This window comes from Drosophila takahashii, chromosome 2R (assembly GCF_030179915.1).
Source record: "Drosophila takahashii strain IR98-3 E-12201 chromosome 2R, DtakHiC1v2, whole genome shotgun sequence".
Taxonomy (NCBI): domain Eukaryota; kingdom Metazoa; phylum Arthropoda; class Insecta; order Diptera; family Drosophilidae; genus Drosophila; species Drosophila takahashii.
Genome location: NC_091679.1, coordinates 32,138,076 through 32,158,609, shown reverse-complemented (window position 1 = coordinate 32,158,609; position 20,534 = coordinate 32,138,076). Strand labels below are relative to the sequence as shown.

General features: G+C 44.5%; 7 protein-coding genes and 1 long non-coding RNA gene across 17 annotated transcripts; 4 read left to right on the top strand and 4 right to left on the bottom strand.

Annotated features, from left to right (window-relative positions):
* Positions 1-2: 2 nt before the first annotated feature.
* Positions 3-676, bottom strand: PGRP-SC1a (Peptidoglycan recognition protein SC1a). Its single transcript, XM_017145488.3, has one exon. It carries the CDS (start codon positions 635-637, stop codon positions 80-82), a length of 558 nt encoding a protein of 185 aa, XP_017000977.2. The 5' UTR covers positions 638-676; the 3' UTR covers positions 3-79.
* LOC108060014 (mitochondrial sodium/calcium exchanger protein) lies at positions 672-3,429 on the top strand. 8 transcript variants are annotated; one of them, XR_011417906.1, is made up of 8 exons: positions 672-1,089; positions 1,154-1,374; positions 1,432-1,760; positions 1,818-1,892; positions 1,953-2,459; positions 2,515-2,654; positions 2,734-2,942; positions 2,995-3,134. XR_011417906.1 is itself a non-coding variant. In XM_070213120.1 (8 exons), the coding sequence occupies exons 1-8, from the start codon at positions 1,015-1,017 to the stop codon at positions 3,276-3,278; spliced, it is 1,857 nt and encodes a 618-aa protein (XP_070069221.1). In that variant the 5' UTR covers positions 802-1,014; the 3' UTR covers positions 3,279-3,429. The 8 variants fall into 8 exon arrangements, 5 of the variants coding, with proteins under 5 accessions (XP_070069224.1, XP_070069221.1, XP_044251937.2 ...); XM_070213120.1 differs by having other exon boundaries at positions 802-1,089; positions 2,708-2,942; positions 3,004-3,429; XR_011417905.1 differs by having other exon boundaries at positions 903-1,089; positions 1,953-2,463; positions 2,708-2,942; positions 3,004-3,143.
* Positions 3,430-5,779: 2,350 nt separating this feature from the next.
* LOC108059980 (mitochondrial sodium/calcium exchanger protein) lies at positions 5,780-8,450 on the bottom strand. Of its 2 annotated transcripts, XM_017145476.3 has the most exons (7): positions 8,088-8,448; positions 7,405-7,730; positions 7,266-7,340; positions 6,726-7,211; positions 6,523-6,671; positions 6,228-6,462; positions 5,780-6,167 (listed from the first exon to the last, which is right to left on the bottom strand). In XM_017145476.3, the coding sequence occupies exons 1-7, from the start codon at positions 8,378-8,380 to the stop codon at positions 5,872-5,874; spliced, it is 1,860 nt and encodes a 619-aa protein (XP_017000965.2). In that variant the 5' UTR covers positions 8,381-8,448; the 3' UTR covers positions 5,780-5,871. The 2 variants fall into 2 exon arrangements, with proteins under 2 accessions (XP_017000965.2, XP_070069211.1); XM_070213110.1 differs by lacking the exons at positions 5,780-6,167; positions 6,228-6,462 and having other exon boundaries at positions 6,530-6,671; positions 6,865-7,211; positions 8,088-8,450.
* A 28-nt stretch (positions 8,451-8,478) lies between these two features.
* Positions 8,479-9,659, top strand: LOC108060007 (CTD nuclear envelope phosphatase 1). Its single transcript, XM_017145506.3, has one exon. It carries the CDS (start codon positions 8,669-8,671, stop codon positions 9,554-9,556), a length of 888 nt encoding a protein of 295 aa, XP_017000995.2. The 5' UTR covers positions 8,479-8,668; the 3' UTR covers positions 9,557-9,659.
* A 2,296-nt stretch (positions 9,660-11,955) lies between these two features.
* LOC108060096 (hydroxysteroid dehydrogenase-like protein 2) lies at positions 11,956-13,412 on the bottom strand. Its single transcript, XM_017145674.3, has 4 exons — positions 13,171-13,412; positions 12,950-13,113; positions 12,671-12,884; positions 11,956-12,599 (listed from the first exon to the last, which is right to left on the bottom strand). Exons 1-4 carry the CDS (start codon positions 13,182-13,184, stop codon positions 12,131-12,133), a joined length of 861 nt encoding a protein of 286 aa, XP_017001163.2. The 5' UTR covers positions 13,185-13,412; the 3' UTR covers positions 11,956-12,130.
* A 401-nt stretch (positions 13,413-13,813) lies between these two features.
* LOC108060095 (phenoloxidase-activating factor 2) lies at positions 13,814-16,154 on the bottom strand. Its single transcript, XM_017145672.3, has 2 exons — positions 15,390-16,154; positions 13,814-14,881 (listed from the first exon to the last, which is right to left on the bottom strand). Exons 1-2 carry the CDS (start codon positions 15,897-15,899, stop codon positions 14,006-14,008), a joined length of 1,386 nt encoding a protein of 461 aa, XP_017001161.3. The 5' UTR covers positions 15,900-16,154; the 3' UTR covers positions 13,814-14,005.
* A 113-nt stretch (positions 16,155-16,267) lies between these two features.
* LOC138912563 (uncharacterized) lies at positions 16,268-17,606 on the top strand. Of its 2 annotated transcripts, none has more exons than XR_011418111.1 (3): positions 16,268-16,343; positions 17,102-17,401; positions 17,459-17,606. It is a non-coding gene; the product is annotated as an uncharacterized lncRNA (long non-coding RNA). The 2 variants fall into 2 exon arrangements; XR_011418112.1 differs by having other exon boundaries at positions 16,274-16,343; positions 17,093-17,401.
* A 204-nt stretch (positions 17,607-17,810) lies between these two features.
* On the top strand, positions 17,811-20,020 carry LOC108060086 (phenoloxidase-activating factor 2). Its single transcript, XM_044395830.2, has 3 exons — positions 17,811-17,876; positions 18,440-18,908; positions 18,967-20,020. The coding sequence occupies exons 2-3, from the start codon at positions 18,453-18,455 to the stop codon at positions 19,840-19,842; spliced, it is 1,332 nt and encodes a 443-aa protein (XP_044251765.1). The 5' UTR covers positions 17,811-17,876; positions 18,440-18,452; the 3' UTR covers positions 19,843-20,020.
* The last annotated feature ends 514 nt before the right edge of the window (positions 20,021-20,534 follow it).

Sequence of the window (20,534 nt, the reverse complement as noted above, 5' to 3'; positions counted from 1 at the left end):
AATATTGTTCTATAGACAAAAGACATTATTTCTTTGCGTGTACAATTTATTGATTGGGGTTCATGCGAAGGTCAAGGACCTAGCCAGACCAGTGGGACCAGCCGCGGATCTCGTTCCAGATGTGGGTGCCGGGGCACTCGGTGGCGCTGACCTGGCGATGGCCGTACAGGATGTAGCCGGAGCTGAGCTGGCCACGGTTGACCGCATCGTTGAGCAGCTGCTGGGCGGCGGAGATCATGTTCGGCTCCAGGGTGTCCCAGTTGTAGTTGCCCAGGAAGCTGATGCCAATGCTGTAGGGGTTCCACTCGGCGGCGTGGGCGCCCATGTTGTTCCAGCCACGTCCCTCGTAGACGTTGCCGTCTCCGCCGATCAGGAAGTTGTAGCCGATGTCGGGCCAGCCCAGGGAGTCCATGTGGTAGTTCTGGACGCCCTGCAGCACGGCGTTGCACTGGGCACGGGTCTCGCAGTAGGAGCCGGCGGTGTGGTGGATGATGGCGTAGCCCAGGTAGTTGCCCAGGGCCACGGTCCACTTGGCGCCGCGACCACCCCACTCCGACTTGGGGATGACATAGACGCCCTGGGCCAGGTACTGGCTGCAGACCAGGACGGCGAGGAGGAGAGCCACTTTGGAAACCATGATTACCAGCTGTAATAGTTGACGATCGCTTGATGGAGAACGTAGGTCGGTGGTGGCGCTTATATAGCTACCCGCCATCCAAATGCTATGGCATCTTATCGGCTGGCTAATGGCTGATTTACAGCTCTCCTCAGTGGCACATGCTTAGATTCGTATTAGGGGAAGACCCTCGGCTAGAACCCCGCCAATCTTCTCATGTTGATTTATTCCACATTCTCTAGAGTTGGTTCCTTTAAATAACTTCTTTATCAACGGGCTCCAGTCGACACTTTGGCTGGCCAATATTTTCTAGAAAATATGCAATCAAAAAGTGGGATGTTCGATTTCCGTCAGCACGAAACATAATTAAATAGACTTGGAGCAGGGAAATCAATACCATGGGAGTGCGCAAGAGAAGTCTTAGCTTGAACCTAACAGAACTGGACTACGAATTTCATTACTTTATTAAGAATGTAAGGTTGTTTAGATATTTGAAAGTGTATCTATTGATAATAATTTATAAAATAATATTTATAGATGAGTTGCAGGGCGATGATGAGACTTCCCTATTCGTATCGTTGCAAGATGGCCACCCAAGTCGTTGACTGCGAACGGATCATCAACTTCTTCAATTACTTCAGGATGATGTACTGTTCCATTGACATTGATGACAAGACGACAGAGGTCCTGTTCATGCTTCTATTTGCGCTGATTTGTGTGGCCTTCCTGTGGCTAATGTCCTTCAGCATTGGCACCTAGTAAGTTCCTGGATATATACTTTATTTTTCACCTGATGAATATTTTAGAACCCACAGCTTTTCGCCAGTCCTCAAGATAATCTCGCTGAAGCTGCACATGAATGAGTACCTGGCGGGCGTTACCCTGCTGGCATTCGGCAACTGTAGTCCCGAAATAATTGCCAACTTCATGCCCGTGAGGGCGGATGCACCGCTCTTCACCATAGCCGTGGGCAATGCTCTGGCCATCATTCTGCTGGCCGGCGGAACCGTGTGTTTTTTAAGGCCCTTCAAAATGAACGGACATTGCATTCTTCGCGATCTTTTATTCCTGCTGCTGGGCGTTGAGGTCCTGCGATATGTGATGATAACAAGGCAAGGAGCAGTAGTCTTGGGGGAAGCAATCGGTAGGGCTAAGTATCAAATTTCATGAAACCTAACTGATCTTTGATATTTTCCTTTAGTGCTGTTCCTAATTTACGTTCTCTATGTGGCCGTTAATGTAGCCGATGTGGTTATATTACGTTTCTACATGAAAAGTAAGTGTTATTATAAAATTCTCGGTTTTCCAAGAGCAACTAATCTTATTTACTATTCAGAACTTCGTAAGGAAGTGGACTATCTGGGGAATCTGACTCCTCCACCGACGAAAGAATTGCGGGAAAAGCTGCGGAGACTGGCTTCAATGGAAGAGGAGGATGACATAGGAATCAATGACACAACGAAGTATCGTCGGTCCAGGGATTCGGGCACCCACTTCTCCGATACGACGAGTAGCGGCTACTTTGTCACCCCCCGACCGGAAAAACGATCCGAGAACGTTGACTACGAGGCCAATCGCACGAATCTGCATAATGCGGAAAATCCCAAAAACCTCCTGCTGTTCACCGAGTTCCTCCAGTCCCTGAACCCCATCGATGGGGAGGCCTGGCAGCTGGGTGGCAGCTGCAATCGGTTGTACTTGATTGTCCGGTGCCCCCTGGTATTCGTACTGCTGCTCTTCATTCCTGTGGTGGACTACGAGAAGGACAAGCATGGTTGGAGCAAGTTGCTCAACTGCACGCAGATTGTGACTAATCCGTTTGTGGTCATTACCCTGGTGCATTGTAGGTATGCGTAGGCGTAGGTCTGATCTGATCTCTAAATCCTGGTGACCTTCAGCTGCGATTACCAGTGTCTATCACACCTGGTACATAACCCTCGACATCAGCTTTTCGATGTGGTCGCCCTGCCTAACAGTTCCGCTGGCCATAGTGATCTTCTGGCATTCGCGGACGGACGTACCGCCGTTCTATCACCACGTAAGGAGTCTTAAACTATCACCTCTTTCACTTATCTTACCCTTCTCTCCCAGCTGTTTATCATCCTCACCTTTTTCAGTTCCATGGTGACCCTCTGGGTGACTGTCACCGAACTGGAGGTGCTCTCCGAGATCGTGGGCATTGTTTTCGACCTATCCGAGACCTTCATGGCGGTCACCTTTGAGGCCGTTTCGAATGCCACCCCCGATATTATAGCCAATTCCCAGCTGGCCATGCAGGGTTACGGGCGAATGGCCTTCGCCGCCATTATTGGAGGACCAGTTTTTGGTAAATCATTTATCGCTTTATTGATTACCTATTGATTTCGTATGCATTTCAGCGGTTTTAGTTACCATGAGCGTGGCCTTCATCTTCAATCACAGGGTTCGCGAGGCGGGAGCCAATTCGTGGGTGTACGGCGATCTAGGTCAAAACTGCTATATTTTCTTGGTCATAACCATCGTGACCACGTTGTGGTGGAGTGTAACATTCGACTTTTACGCCCGACGATCCGCCGGAGTTTTCCTGTGGCTCATTTATTTCCTATTCCTCATCTATGCAGTTTTCGTGGAGTGGGAAGTTGTGCATGCATTTTCCAGAGATGAATATATTGACCCAATATGATTTGGTAATTGTTTATGTTCGATTTGATTATGGAAAAAAAGTTCAAAACATTAAACAACTTTTTTCTGGATTCTAAACTAACATAAAAATATTTTTTATTGCGAGTACTTGCACATAACTATGCTTTGACTTTTTACTTCAACCGACGTTCTGACTAATTAAGTTAATGAAGCACCTTGATTAAAACATTGCCAAGGGAAATGCTTTCGAAAGGCGTCGGCATGGAAACAAAATAACTGACAGCGGTCCATTGAAATGCAGCTCCAGTTTCACTGCATAAAAAGCGTATCGCATAACTAAGGAAAGCTGATGGCAAGGATGGGCAAAGCTACTCGTTAATTAGGATTAAAATGACTGGAGGTTGGTGTCCTGTCAGCGTTCAAGGGGCAAGTGATTTGTGCAACAATGATACCAGTATTAGCTCAGACGAATGACTTTGTGAATGAACTAAAGTAATTGATCAGCGATGAGACACTGACTAACTGATTCAATGCATTTAAAAGGATTCTTTGCTTGAACATGGAGCATATTTAAAGCACTAGTTATTAAGCCAAGCAAGATTCTCAATTGTATATGACAATCATTTGTTTTTATAAAAAACCTACTTTAAATTTCTTGTAATTTGAAAATTGTTGGTATTCGGTGCACCGCCCAAGTCAACATTATTATTGACTGCAGATGTAAATATCACTTGATTCCGGCTATTACGCCAAATGCAGCTGAAACATAACCATCAGATTTAAGTACAATTGCATAAACAAGAAGTGCTGGCCCAAGTATGGGGAAAAAGAACGGAGCGAAAGCCAACTTGCAGCTCCAACTTCTAAGGCAAATGGCACGCAGAATTCCGGCAGCAATAAAAGCACTCAACTTCCCTTAGACTTCCTGTCTATCTGTCCATCCGTCCATCCGTCCATCCGCCAGACCCTCTATCTGTGCACTTAATGTGACATGTTTTTGCAACAGCTTTGGTTTCTCCTTTCGCCACTCGAGATTCCGATTCCCCGGGCCGAAGCGAAGCTCCATGGCCATGAGATTTGATGCATTTTGCTTGTTACCAAATTGTTTTGCATTTTCCTTCACGTTTTTACATAGACTCGCAGTCCCGAATTGAATGCAAAAACGAGAGGAGGAAGTCCTTTTTTCTATGCAATTGGCTTGGTCTTGCCATGATTCGGTGTGAAAGTCATCAAATATTTAAGGCACAAGTGCGGAATCGCATCCAGATTGCCAGTGATGGTTCATGCAAGAAGGAAAATTGATTTCGGAAGATGTGTCATTGGGATAGTTTTCATGGCAAGTTCTAGCATTAAATGGGTATTTAATTCTGTACCATTTGATTGCTGAAAAGCTCTTCTCGGTATCAGTAGTTCTTGTTATTATTTTTTTTTGTAGATTAATTTCGACCGACAGGCCTCCGTTTGCGTGTTCATTTCGTATCGCTCATGAATGAATTTATTTATAGTGATGTGCCTGATTATCGACATTAATAGTCATAAATTTTGTTTTGCCTTAAGAACGTGCGAGAAATATACGATTATTAATTTTACAAATCATTGTGTGAAATAGAAAGTAATCTATGGTTGACATCTTGTTTCTTGCCACTAAATTATGTCCAGTTGTTATTATTATTATTTCTTCCTCGCAAGAAGACCAAAAGTTGCTCACAAACTATTTACAAAATCCCAAGGAAACGAGAAAACCTCATCATTTCTTAATAAACAAAAAAATACCAAGAAGATTGCAAACATATTTCACGTCGCAGTTCGCAACCAGCTATTTCCGCAGTAAAACTTTGCACTGCAGTTGTCAGTTGGTTAAATGGGAAATATTTCAGGCCAGCGAGGGCAACATTTATTTATGGACCGGAGTACACACCATATTAAATAGCTTGAAAAGGAAGATTTATGCCTGGAGACGGTCTGCAGCGCTGGACGCGGCTAATACTGCTAGCCATAAATTGCCGCTTAGCATTATAACTCAATTAGCCGGCGGATGGGTTGCGTATACGCCAGGTTGTCCAGATGCAGCAGCAGAAACAGTTACATTTACAGCTGTATTAGTGAATTATGCAAGCCCTAATTAATGTCAAGCGGCAGGAGAGAGCCCCAGTTTCTGTTTGTTGTAGTTGTTCCTGTAGACATTGTAGGTCACTTCCCGCCCAAGTCTCTTAATCCGCTGGGCGTGGCTGTGTGCACTTGTTGTGGCCTAATGAATCGGCTGCCAGGAGTCTTGCCTTCGTGTCTGCGGCTTTCCTGCAATTAGCGCCGACTCACATTTGACTTAGCCCCCTTGTCATCGTAGAGGTGTGAAGAGCCGCTTGAAGGCAACACGTCGTATGCGCAATCCTATGGCTGAGTCCTTATAATGAAGATACCGCTCGACTACAACAAATCATAATGCAATTGCTGAACTTATTAGAAATCATTATTTAACAATTTTACTAATAAAAGTCTGCCGAAATGTTTAAAATATATTACTATGGTGCGATGGTTATACTTTAATTTTATTTCATCCTTTTCATTATTTTTTAAACTTTAAAAATATTTTATTTATTCATTAATAAAATACCCAGAATTTATATTTTTGCCTCCTAGATATCTCCGAAAGCGGCTTGAAGTGGCATGTCCTCAGAAAACGAATGTATGACTTTCTTATGGATTAGGATAGCAAAAAGCAAGTAGACACCGTAGAAGACGATACAAAAGATACCGACGGATCGTCTAGCGAAAAAGCCCAGCGTTGTGGACCAGAGAAGTGTTAGAAATAGTCCCAAATTTAGAAAAATAAAAGCATTTCCACCATAATTGCCCTGTTGGCTTATGTTCGTGACCTTGAAGCCAACTAGGTTTCGGACATGCAGCACAGTGCTCGCGGATAAGACGACGGCTGTAGGATTATATGTTATTAAAGGTAATGTAACTGATGGATAATCTGGTGAATACCCACTGAAGAAAGGTCCTCCGATGGCCGAGGCATAGGCCATCTTCGGATAGCCGTGCATGGCCATTGCGATGTTGGCGATTAGGGGACCCAGGCTGCCCGTACAAGCCTTCACCGTGGCGCCCATAAAGTCGTCTTCGACCTCCAATATATGTCCAAGCACCTCCAGGACCTTGTCTATTTCCGTGGCGCAAATAAAGATCATAAACATGGAGCCAGTCAAATTCATTACGGTAAACACCTGTGATTGTAAGTCAGCAGGAATTTTATTCCCCGATAATATTGCACGTTTGTGTCTCACCGAATGGTAAAATGGTGGCACATCGGTTCGGGATTGGAAAAACATAAAAATGGCTATTGGCATGGTTATGGGAAGGGAGTAAAGTCCGTATATGTACTCCTTCGTTATGGCAACGTACCACAACGAGTTGCCCCTAGAGCTCAACAAAGCTGGCGGAAAGGGGAAAAAATAATTAGGTACTAAGTGAGGGAAAAGCAGCTCACCTTTGATGACTATAATGGACATGGCCGGATTTAGCATTACCTGAAGGCAATTCAGGAGCTTGTTCCAGCCATGTTTGTCCATTTCGTAGTCCACCAGGGGGATGTAGATGATGCACAGGATTACGCCCGGCGTTCTTACCAACATTATGGCCCGCTCGATCATGTTGGCTTTTCGCCACTTCTCGCACGTAATGGGTCTTATGGCCAAGTAGAAGTCCCTGCATATTCCAAAATTCTTTCCCTGCGCCCTGTTATGCTTCACATTCCGGGTTACTTTTTTGTCGACGCTTACGCGAGTGTTTCGGGCCATTCGCAAGGTCGTGTACCGCATCTTGTTAATGTTCGGACCCGAGTTTTTCTTCTCGAATATCTCCACTTCTATATCGCGGGTATAAATCTCCTGCTGTTTCTCCAGTTCGCTCAGTTTCTTTCTCTTCACCGGGGTCATTTCCCCTTCCAACAGCGCATCGATTTGGGCATTTGTTGCTAGGAAATTATGCTAAAAATATTCTTTTACATAACTATAAATGAAAAACTTACAGATTAAGGCCCTCCGGATAAGATATACATCCACCACATTCACAAATATGTAAAAAATGTATATAAGAGACAGACCTAAAAGACCAAGATGCATTTTACAAAAAATCCTTAAGTATAATAAGGTAAGGCAAACACTTGCATATGAATTCCGACTCGGAAACTTGCTGACCGGTTTCCAGAAAGTATTGAAGCATCATCGATCCGAGGATAAGGAACAAAATGTCCCGAACACTCTCGTAGGCATTCATCTTGAAGGGAAACATGTAGCAGATTAGCCCCCCCGAAACCATGGACACAAACAGGGCGGCGGCCAGACTATTGGCAAAAACGGGCACATCCGCCTTAACACTGGCCAGGTTGGAGAACAGGTCGGCGGAGCTGTTTCCAAAGGCCAACAAGGTCACGCCCGCGACGTGCTCGTTCATGCGGAGGATCCTTGATACGGCCTTCAGAGCTGGACTGTAGCTGAAAGTGCAAAAAAACAATATAATTAATATTTAAAAAAATAAATAAAAACAGGGAAATGTTTTCTACTAGTACCTAGTACCTAGGTATGTAATTGTATCCTAGCACCTCTTTAGACTCTTAAGTTTAGAGGCTAATTATTTGAAAAATGAAGTAAATTTATTATACAATAAAAAGTGTACAAAAACTTTTGAATTTGGTGAGCTAAAATCTAACAAATAGTATAGTTAGTTTCTCAGTTTTCCTTATTTTTTAGTCAAATAATAAAAAGTTAAACTTTTTTTTGCGGTTTAAGTTGTGGAAGTTAGACTGCTGATGGCCTCTATGAATAACGATATTCAAATATCCTATACTCACTAATTGTTGCATACGTGGATCAGTAGGAGCAGTATCACAAAGCAGAACGCCAAGAACAATGTGAGGAAGATCAGCTGCTCGAAGTCATTCACGCAATTCAGATCGCAGGCCATGATCCTCATGTAGGGCACCACATTGGTGCTCCGATTGCAGTCCTTGGCCTTCTTCACAAAGGCACACCGCTCCTCGAAGGGAAAGGAGTTGGCCGCGAAGCAACTGACCTTGTCCCAGAAGCTATCGAACTCATCGTCCAAGCCGTTGCGCACATAGAACTCGGGGTTCTTGGTTTCCATTTCAGTGTTGTGTGTGTGGAAAAATCGAAAACTTGAAAACAACTGACATGATTTTCAGGGTTTTCACCTCTTCGATAGAAAAAATATTATAAAAATGTAATTAAACGTAGACAACCCCTGCACTCACTGACACTTCCCCGTTCGGTTTATTACACCAGCAAATCTCGAAAATTGACTCCAAAGTAAGGCCAAGGACATTTGCTATGTAAGAAAGTGAGCCCGTGCCAACCAGCCACCGCCTGTTGCATCGCTCTGTGGCATCGAATTGGAAAGGACTCCCGTTGCAAGATGGTCAGCCAGCTGCCCGCGCAGTCCGCACATCTAGTCAAGCTCGCTCCCTCCGGCCAGGTGGCCGTCGCCGTGGTCGGCAACCTCCAGCGATCGAGTTCGAACTCCGGCCAGCGGAGGCTCCTCTCGATCCTGCTCGCCAGCGACCTGGGCGCCTACATAAGACGACTGTTGGCCCATGTGGCGCGGCGGATCTATGCGCTCCTTCGCCCCCAGCTGGGGCTCTCCTACAAGGATGTGCCCGTGTCCCCGGTCCTGGCACAAACACTGGCCCAGGTGGGCCGCAAAACCCTGATCCTCGACCTGGACGAGACTCTGGTGCACTCCTGCTACAGCGATCCGGATACACACGACAACGTGGGCTGCAACCAGCTGCCCGAAGGCGCCCAGCCCGACTATGTGCTCAGCGTATCGATCGAGGGTCTCGAGCCGATCTCCTTTCGGGTCTTCAAGCGGCCGCATGTCGACGAGTTCCTGGCCTTTGTGTCCAAGTGGTACGACCTGGTGATCTACACGGCCAGCCTAGAGGTGTACGCCGCCCAGGTGGTGGACCTTCTGGATGCGGGACGAGGAATGATGCCGCGCCGCTTCTACCGGCAGCACTGCCGCGCCTCCACGCCCCTGATATCCAAGGATCTCACGCTGGTCAATCCGGACATGAGCGGCACCTTGATCATCGACAACTCGCCGTACGCGTACCGCGATTTTCCGGACAACGCGGTGCCCATCAAGACGTTCATCTACGATCCCGACGACACGGAACTGCTGAAGCTGCTGCCCTTCCTCGACGCCCTGCGCTTCACCAAGGACGTTCGATCGATTCTCGGCCGGCGCGTTGTCCGCTCCACCCTTGTGCGCTCCACGGTTTCATCGTATTCCACCCGGTAAAGCGAGCCGACTGCAGCCTGACTTGTTGAAAGTATCAAAAACTGGCGGTTACGTCTGTAAAAATCAAGCAGCAATAAATAAAGCCGACTCCATGTATTTGTATATGCCTAGAATAGTTCATTACTGTTCATAGTTTTGAAAATGAAAAACATTTATTTTATTTTTTTTAATTTTTAAATCAGTATGAAAGCGAAAGAAGCATATTTATTTTTGCAAAAAAGAACTAATACTATTTTATAAGTATGGGGGTTTTACAACAAAAATTGGTAATTTAATTATATTAACTTTATGTTTTCTAAAGCTCATATAAAACTTCCTACTACCCGACTAGTTCACAGAAATACTGTCACAATTACTATAGATTAAAAAGAATTTTATTCCTGCATTGTTTTCGCTTGCATTCTGAGAGCCACCAAATAAAATGATAATTATAAGCATAGTTGTGTATTAATATTAATTGCCCTAATGTTAGCTGTTTATGCTTTAATCAAGCGAAGCCAGTTGAGACACGGCAAAAAGCAGCACCATATGGACCAACCACCTCCGCACATGTGCATTGGATTGCTCATACGCCAGGTGGCCCGGCTGGGTTTTTTGTGATTTCCGTGTGTGTTAGCAGAAGTTCGGCGAACAGCGGCTGCATGCAAATGCAGAAGCGTAATGATGTTGCGGCTTTTTGACTTTACACGGCCACAGAGAAAGCCACAGCTCTGAGCCACCTGATGCCATCCTGAAATCCTGCCATCCTGCCACCCAGTAAAGTTGCGAAAGTTTAAATTGAATTCTTAATTATTGCGCACACGGGGCTGCAATTTTAATGCACACATTTTTGGGGCCAGGGCGGACGAAAATGTTTAGATAATAATTCAGTTTTCCTGCAAATTGTCAAATGCGCACGCAGAGAGTCACATGATAATTTTATTTTCCCCCTTTTTTTTGCGGATCAAAGAGATTCATGCCGGGCCCTGGCTGATTTATGTGAACGTGAGCCGGGCAAATTTTGATTTGTAGCTCCATAAAATGTTTCAGCTGGCAGACGAGCAAAACGAGCCGAATTCCATGAAACAGTAGCTGCGGCAGAGTCTCTGTTATTGAAATCCAGCAGATAACTTGGCGCAGGAGCGGACAGAACACAGTTTCAGTGGCAGTCAACGGTGCGTATGAGCAATCAGTCAGCCAGTCAGTGAGTCAGTTAGCTACCGATATCTGAATTTTTTATGCTTCGCCTAGTGTGAATTTGCCGTAGGTCCGAGGCAAACTTTAAAATCCGGAACTTTAAGTGGTCAAGGGGGCGTAAATTCAGCCTTAAAAGGTAAATTTGAAAAATTTTAAACTCTACAAGTTCTTTAAGTAACAATGCATCTCAGCAAGATGTACATTTCACCTAATGGCCACTGTTTTTCCTAGCTTCCGGTCTCTTTTACCCTGCGGTTTAAATTATTCTTGCCGTCCCTCTGGTCTTCTTGTTTGCCCTGCCTAATTTGCTTATTAGCCGGAAAATGTGGTAACTTGCAAATCGAGAAAAAGTGCCTGACTAATTAACTTTTTGCATTGCAAATGAATCTAAGCTTCAGTCAAAATAAACAAACCAAAGAGCCCGGTCGTAAACTATATGTAGTCCATTCTAATTGACTGTGAGTCACTGGAAATAGTTGATTGTTCGCCGAGGTTTTTTCAACTTGGCCCCAGAACAATTAACAATGCAAATTGGTGCGGCGAGGCGGCAGGGAGGCTAGTGAATTCATTTAGCCCTCAAACCGAAACCTACGTCGTTCGGTAAACCCCCTTGCAATCGCAATCGGCGGCTTAAGCTGCACATAAATCTTGCACTAAACGGCAGGAGAACTTTCACCTGCTCCGCCATAAATTTTCATTTCCAATTCTACCACTCAATATGGCTTAAGCGCACGACTATTCAGTGACAGAGCTTTTGTTAGGAAGAACACGGTAAGTGGGTACCATTTCGATGGCTTTGGTTTTGATTGTCTACCCATGTCGATCAAAATAAAGCAATACGTTTAGATACGCTAACAACTTTAACAGGGAAATAACACAGGGACTTTAAAAACAGAATAGTTGCATGTAATAAAGAAGAGATGGGAATATACGCACTCATATCTTACAATGTCACATGAATTACTTTTGCGTTTTATTTTTATTTTAATAATTTTTTGTATAGTTTATCAAATTATTTAAACAAAACTATATAAATGGGCTGTAATTTCAAAGGAAATGTATGAATCCATAATCATAATCCAAAATCTGTTCGATGTAGCTTCATAAAATTGTAAACTCCTTATTCAAACTTCCTGTAAACTTCATGATTTGAAAAAAAAGTATGCGTACTTTAAATCGGCTAATAAGACAAGTGTTTTGAAAATGTATGTTAGTATTGACGGTTTAACAGTTTATAAATATTTTCCCTTTATATGTAGGCTAAGGACCTTTATTTACTTAATCCAAATACAAATATATATATCCAAATGTTTTTATCAGACCATAAGTAAACATATGCACAATGTGCATTGCACATAGATACATAAGCAGTTATAAATCAGCAACTTCAGAATGGCCTTACAGTTTGGCCGAGGGGCCAGCTTCGTCCAGGAAAATATCCGTAGACAACAAGTGAATATTCTCCGGATAGCAAGCGTACTTGGCGAGGTCCCTGACGCCCACGTCCCTCAGCACCTCGTCGTCCACAAAGAAGTTGCCAGTGTACTCCCTGGAGTCGCGGCAGAATATAGCGTAGGCCGCATCGGCCATTATCTCGGGCTTCCGGGAGTACAGGGCCCCCTCCGAGCCGTGGAGCATCTCGACGGCCGCCGTGGCGATGGTGGTGCGTGGCCACAGAGCGTTTACGGCCACGCCCTGGGCGCGGAACTCCTCCGCCATGCCCAGCACGCACATGGACATCCCGTACTTGGCGATGGTGTAGGCGGTGTGGTTGGCGAACCACTTGGCACTCATGTTCAGCGGCGGCGCAAGGTTCAGAATGTGAGGGTTCTCGCTGCGCAGCAGATAAGGCAGGCAAGTCTTTGATCTGTGGAGTTTGATCGGACATATATATGTATATACAAATTGGTTTGCATTGGAAAAGATTAGGGGCCTTACACTAGGAAGGTTCCCCTGGTGTTGATGTTCTGCATCAGATCGTAGCGCTTCATCTCCGTGTCCAGGGTGCCCGTAATGGAGATGGCACTGGCGTTGTTCACCACGATGTCGATGCCCCCGAACTTGGCCACCGCCGCCTCCACGGCCTGCTGCACCTGCCGCTCGTCGCGCACGTCCACGATGCAGGGCAGGGCTCGACCCCCGGCCTTCTCGACTGCAAAGTCAGGGAGCAAAGGTCAAGGAGGGTGCAAAGGCAACGTTGGCTCGACGGTCACTTACTCTCCTCCGCAGCCGTGTATATGGTGCCGGGCAGCTTGGGATGAGGCTCTGCCGTCTTGGCTGCTATGACCACATTGGCTCCATCGCGGGCCGCCTTGAGGGCGATGGCCTTGCCGATTCCCCGGGAGGCGCCGGTGATGAACAGGGTCTTTCCCTTCAGTTTTCTGGGGACAAAGAGAGTGGTTAAGGCACCTGGCTCTCTCCTTCTGGCCAAGACTCACCCGGTGTTCTTCATGCTGACTCTGGCTGCCGATCCCAACTGCTGGTCCGGAGTTCAGTGCTCACCCTAATGATTGGGCTAATCACACAACTACCTGTTTACACTAATCTCACTCACCAAATGCTAGATAATAGTGATGGAACATTTCAATATTTAGTTTCTGTACTCTGAAGGTGGGATACTTTTAGCCGGATTTCATTGGCAATCACTTTTATACAAGCTGCTTAATGTAAAAACCAATAGCTGGAGATTTTTATTAAAGAAAATCGTAATGCTATCATTATCAAGGTACCTATCTTTATCTCCATAAGGCACATCGATATTTTAACGACATATCGATATTTATGGATCTGTGCGATACGTCCATAACAATGGCGCCAGCCGGTTTTAACGGGTTAATTACAAAAGATTGTTGGAAGGAATCGTAATTTTCAGATATTCTAAAAATCTATTATGTTTTTGCCAAAAATGTTTAAACCCTAAAGTGTGATTCTTGGAAATCTTAAATTCGTTAGCCTTATTGTCCAATAAAACTAAATTTGTACCCAATTCGAAATATTTTTTTCGCAATCCGGACCCCAAAATGCGAATTCAGTAATCCATTTTATCGATTTTGGAAAACACGCAAAAATATAGTAAGCGACTTTTTCAAAATACACCAGGGATTGATCCTGACCATGGTAAGGTTTTTATTATATCTGGAAGTAACTTTATGATGCTTTAAATTATAACTGTGATTTACAAAAGCAATGCACCTTCTCTTCAAAAACCAAAAAAGTACCGTTATTACTTTAGATTAATTTTATTTGAGATTTTGTTTAAAGCTTACTAGTTAGTTAACCAAGCGCACTTAATGGGAACCCGCTCTTAACCACCTTCCGATCGATCCAGTTCCTCAGGTAGGGCACATTCGTGTAGACCCCGGGCACATCCTTTTCGCCGCATTGGATGCCCCAGGATACGATGCCCACCAGCTGATAGCGATCCCTTTGGCCGGGCAATGTGCAAAACAATGGAGATCCCCCATCGTAGTTGCAGGTGTCCTTGCCCTTCTCCCCACCGGCACAAAGGAAACTTGCATGGAGTTTATAGCGACGCCCGAGGATCGTCCGGCGCAACAATCGCTGGCAGGATCCGTGCTCCACCACCGGAAGTTCGATGCGTTTCAGCAGATGTTCCATTGTGAGGGACGTGAAGGTCTTGTGCCCCCACCCGGTGGCCACGCAGTGGGCATTCCGCAATTCCTCCTCCAGTCGAGGCGTCTCCGCCTGCGACAGGCAGATGGGCTGGATGTGCGGGGCCAGGTGAAATGGTTGCTCCAGCACCACCAACGCTATGTCGTTGTAAACGGTCTGACTGGAGAAATCCTCGTGGCGGTGTATCTCGCTGATAGGACGCATCTGATGGGGAAGCAGCTCGGCCTGGCTATTGAGGTCCCACTCACCTGCCCGCACCACCATCGTGTCCTCACTGTGGTTGGCCACGTTGTGGGCACTGGTCAGCACCAGCTGCGGGTGGATTAGGGCGCCGCCGCAGATGTACTTGCCCTCCATGTCCAGGAGGACCACCATCCAGGGGAACTCGGCGAAGACAGACTCCCCATTGTTGTACCCATCCAGCTGGTAGTACAGCCCGTTGGGATTGCTGTAGCCGCAGCCCTCTGAGCGGAAGTCCTTCACGTTGCGCTGCATGGGATTCTGACCCTCCTCTATCTAAATGCAAATAGTAATATAATAAATCAATCAAATTAAGGTTTTACAACCAAAGAGGTAAAGGCTCGAAATTAAATTTAACTTTCACTAGCAAACAGAAAAGTATTAAGAACAAGTCAAAACTTTTTTAACATCTTTACTTAAAACTTTGGTATAGTTTACATTTTCAAAAAGAAAGAAGTTAATATAATAAAGAATTTTACTTCATGCCTATATAAGTTTTACTTTATGTGAATAAACCAATAAAAAGAAACAGAGAATAACAATAAAACCCCACATTTCTTCAAACGAAATCAAAAGCTACAATTATCTATGAATTATACTTGGTTCTCGAAGTGACCTTACTTTCTACTACAATAAAAGCACTATCAGTTTTCATTTCCAAAGGCACACTGCCTAACAAGAAATATTTCAAATGTTTTTTGTTAAAGTTCCAATGATCACTAGAAAATGCTTTAGTAATTTAAGTAAAGTTTTGATTTTCTCGTTATCCAATATATATTTTTACCTGATCGGCTACGGGACAGCACTCCTCCACGGATCGGCAGCCAAAGTTGCTGTCGTCATTTATACGCGGCTTGATGATGTAGCGACCATCCTCGTTGACCACTCCGGTGGTGCAGAGGTGGCGGGGCACACATTCCCGCCGCACCCCACAGCTTTTGTAGCCCTCATCGGTCTCCTTGGCGACCACTGGCTTCTCCTTCGCTGCGGCCGCGGCCTCCAGGTGGCTTTCCGAAGAGCCCCAGGGATTTTCCCGTTGCTGATTGCGGTACTCGATTTCGGCCTCATGGGCGTCAAAGCTCTCCACCTGCTCCTTATCGCAACAAACTAGGCCGCGGCCGCAGCTTTTGTCCAGTATTCGCTTGACCAGTACTTCCTTACCGGAGTCATCGGTCTCATCGCACCTTTTCTTGCTAATGCAGATCTCGTGGCTCTCGCAGATGTCGCTCGCAAGAGCCACCGATTTGAGGGAAATCAGTGCCAGACTGATCAGCAGCGCAAACTCCACATTCATAGCGATGGATGGAATGGGAAAAAACCGCACTCATTCACACAGTTCAATTGCGACAAACAGTAAGAAGCACACAATCGGTGATAGATCAGAACCAATCCGAGTCACCCCTTCAATTTTCATGTAGATCAATGCGCAATATATTTTGAATTACGTTCGAGAGCCGCGACACGTTTTCGACTGACTGTGCCCTCGGAACGGAACGATCGGCTGAATGATCGGATCGAGAGACTCTCCGGAGATTTATAAAAAAATCTTGATTTATTTTTCTCACACTCACAGATTTGATTTTTCGATTCTCTTCCGAGCTGCAGTTCTCAGAAACCAGCAAGCCGGTTCTATAAATATTTTGAATTTAACTCTAGACGTTCAGTCGACTTTTTAATACCCAAGCTATAGGAGTAACTTCGGTTCGGATATTAGTACTAACTGTTAATAAACTAACAGGTATATAAGCAATGCGACTATTTATTTTCTTAACATCCGAATGCATATTAGCTTTGTGGAGTAAGCAATAAGATTGTCTTCGGCTCGGTGATATATAATAATATATAGAATATATAGTATATATAATATATAGTATATACTGTATTTCAGGTTCCAACAATACATACAAATATGTAACTTACAAATATCAAAAAAATATATATTAGGAAGTATAATACATAATGTTTTTGTAGAAAGTTTTTCCGTTACCTGATATTCTGAATAGCGACAATGAGTCGTTCACTAATCAAATTGATCAAATGGAACAGGTTGATCACAGCATGGTTTCTCATGCTGAACCTTGATCCTGAATTGGAAAAAAGTTTTTTTGGTAAAAACATTAATAACTTTTTAAACCTTTGTAGTCTTTTTCTTTCATTGCAATATTCTTTAATGATTGATACCCCTAACTAATATAGGCAACCTGTTTTAAAAATAATTAAGTTTTCATTTTGTTTTTCTTTATAATCGATTTACATTGGAATAGCTGGAGAAAAGCAAACCACATTCTCTTTCCCTGCAGGCCTCTCTGTTCCTCACTTTCTCAGAATCTCGCTTACAAGTTTTATAAATACTTCGAGTTCAACTCTAGGCGATTCATTCGACTTTATAAAATCCAAGCTGTAAGATTGTCTAAACTAAACTTAACAAATTATGGTGTAATGTATTGCCAATAAGACCAGATCTTTCTAAAAACAAAAACCTTGAAGTATTTTTAGATTGCTTAAAAATATCTGCAAATCTCGAAATCCTGAAAAGAAATAATGAAACGTTCACCGATCAGATGGAGCTGGATGATCGCAGCATTGTTTCTTCTGTTCCTTGTTCCCGAATTAGAGGCCACAGGTACAGGAGACCAAAACGAATACGAAACCTGCGCTCCTAACAAGAAGTGCGTGCCTAGAAATCTATGTAGCGAAGGAGTAGTTAAAGTTTCCTTATCCGAGTTGGTTGATCCAAGAGTGACGTACGTGGATAACGAATGCAGTGCGCTTTTCCTTTGTTGTTCTGTGGATAAGGTATATCAACAAATACGTTCTTATTAAAGACTTCAATAACTTTTTGTATCCTTTCAGATAGAGTCCATATCCTTAGGAGCTCAAATCGAGTCTCCTTGAAAGGGTTAACAAGATTTTTTAAGATTAATTCCAAAAATGTAAATACATACCGAATGGTTCATGTAAAATTATATTGCCCTTCCCCAACACTTCGAAATAAATGTTATATATATCAAATAAGTGGGTTTCCATTTTATTTACAGGGTCATTCTTATGATCGTAGGTTCACAGAATAAATCAGAGAATAAATCAGAATTGGGAAAAGCCTAATTCTCTCTTCCTCTCAATGCATTAGTCTTTCGATCTCCGCCTCTTATAATCTCTCAAGCAGGTTCTATAAATGTTTTGATTTTAACTCTAGCCGATCAGTCGACATTGTGATTCACAAGCCATAAGATTGCTTTCGGATCGGTAACATCTACTTACTAATCTCCATGTAGGTATATAATGCCAATATCCGCATATATAAGTGCATTAGTTGTAAGCTATAAATATAGCGTGAGGGCAGTAGCTGATAATAAAACAGTTTCAATGGAAATGAATTTGAATTTACATAAAAATCGATTTTGTTGAAGTTCTGTTTGAGCAACTTTATGTAAAAGTGTTTGTGAAAACTGAATATTGCCAGGTAAAATTAATTGAATCTTTCATTATATTACAAAAACAAGGTGTTAACAAAGTGATTAACATATATAGAAAAAAGTCTTTAATAGCAATTTAAAATCAATCAATGTGCATACAAAATCTTATATTTGAAATGGCTATTACAACGCGTTTGCGATCTATGAAACCAAACAAATTATAAAACAAAGATATTTAAATAATTATTCATGAGCAATATAAGGACTTAAATATTTAATAATTGATGTGTTCTTAATTAAATTAAGAGTGCACATGAAAGCACATCAATGACGCCTGATAACCTCCATTGTGCATTGTTTGAGATTAGGGTTCCACTTATCTCTAGCTCTCTGTTCGATCTGATCTTTGCTCTGCCAGTTCCCCTACAACGATGATGAGCTGGCTGATCTCAGTGGGGCTGCTCCTGCTGGTCCTTAGTCCCAGCTCGGAGGCCCAGGACACAGTTTCGAAGATGTGCCGCTCGGACGAACTGTGCACTTCGGTGAAGCGATGCGAGGACTCCGACGATTCCGGGGGCATGGCTATTGGTCCGCGCAGTTCCCGCAGTTGCGGCGATAGAAGGGTCTGCTGCGAAACGGCCCAGCTGGAGAGCTGGGACAGATCGCAGAGCTCGAAGAGCCGAGCCGTCTCCTCCTCGATCCGGGACAAGGTCTCCTCGCTGGAGCCGCCGCCGAACGAGAGTTGCGGCCTGAACATGGAGTGCGTGCCCAGGAAGCTCTGTCGCGACCACGTCATCAACGACTCCGGAATAGACCTGATCAATCCCAGGATCAGCACGATTCCGTGCAGCAAGTCCTTGTACCGCTGCTGCGCGGTGGACGAACAGGTGGGCTTAGTTCGAAATCTGAAACTGAAATCCTTGATAACCTCCTGCCAAATTCCAGGTGGACGAATCTGAAAGTCCGTACGTGGCGAAGCTGGCCGACTTTAAGTACAAGAACTGTGGCTACAGCAATCCCCAGGGTCTGATCCCCGACAACGACAAGTTCAACTATACGGAGGACGTCTCCATCTTCGGCGAGTTCCCCTGGATGGTGGGCATCTTCACCGGGCGGCAGTCGTTCCTCTGCGGCGGCACCCTGATCCATCCGCGGCTGGTCATCACCTCGTCGCACAACGTGATCAACGAGACGGTGGACACCCTGGTGGCCCGGGTCGGAGACTGGGATCTGAATGGCCTCAACGAGCCGTTCCCGCACCAGGGCAGCCGTATCAAGGAGATCATCATGCACCCGGAATTCGATCAGAAGCGTCTGTTCAACGACATCGCCCTGCTGCTCCTGGACGAGCCCATCGTCCTGGCTCCGCACATCCAGCCGCTGTGCCTGCCGCCTCCCGAGTCGCCGGAGCTGATCAACCAGCTGCTCTCGGCCACCTGCTACTCCACCGGCTGGGGAGCCAAGCAGGCGGACAGTGATAAGCTGGAGAACGTGCTCAAGCGGCTCAACCTGCCGGTGGTGGAGCACGACGAGTGCCAGGCGAGGCTGAGGAACACCCGAGTGTCCACTCGCTTCCGCCTGCGCCCCAGCTTCATGTGTGCCGGCGGCGATGGCAAGGACACCTGCAAGGGTGACGGCGGCTCACCGCTCTTCTGCACCATGCCCGGCGAACGGGATCGCTACCAGCTGGTGGGCATCGTGTCCTGGGGCGTCGAGTGCGGCGTCGAGGACATTCCCGCCGTGTACACCAATGTGCCGTACTTGCGCAGCTGGATCGATGAGAAAATCAGAGGACTAGGGATCACATTGCAGGCGCAATGAGCTAAGAAATCACTGTTCAAATTGAAAATTTAAAATAAAGAACTTTTATAATATGCGACCTTAAACCATTTTAACAGGAATAAGATATCAAGATTGTCTTTAAAAACTTGATATTGCTTTTTAAGAAAAATGATTTTACCTTTAACTAAATAAATACGCATTCTTACGTTGTTTGAAAGGTTTTTTGGTTTGAGATTATTTCTGTCAAGTTTTCAAACTTATTACTAAATATGTAATTAAATTACTATATTGTTGGCAGTCACAATCGCTCTTTTCCTTTAATTACCTCCTTAGAACTAAACGCCACGTTCCTTAATAAATTGTTTCGAACTCTTTACAAACATTAACAGCTATCGTACATCTTCATATCCGCTATTTATCCGTGACACACGAAACAAGTTTTATAAATATTTCAAGCTCAACTCTGGGCGATTCAGTCGACTTTGTAAAATCCAAGCTGTAAGGTTGTCTTAGGATCATATATTAGTACGCACAAACTAGCTGGTATTATAAGTGCATTTGATTAACCTAAAACTGCATCATTACAATTAATATTGTAATGTATGTATATTAATACTAGGTACATACTGTTTTAATCAAAATTATGATGCCAATAAGACCAGATCTTTCTTGATATCCTGAAAACAAATAATGAGCCGTTCACTGATCAGATGGAGCTGGATGATCGCGGC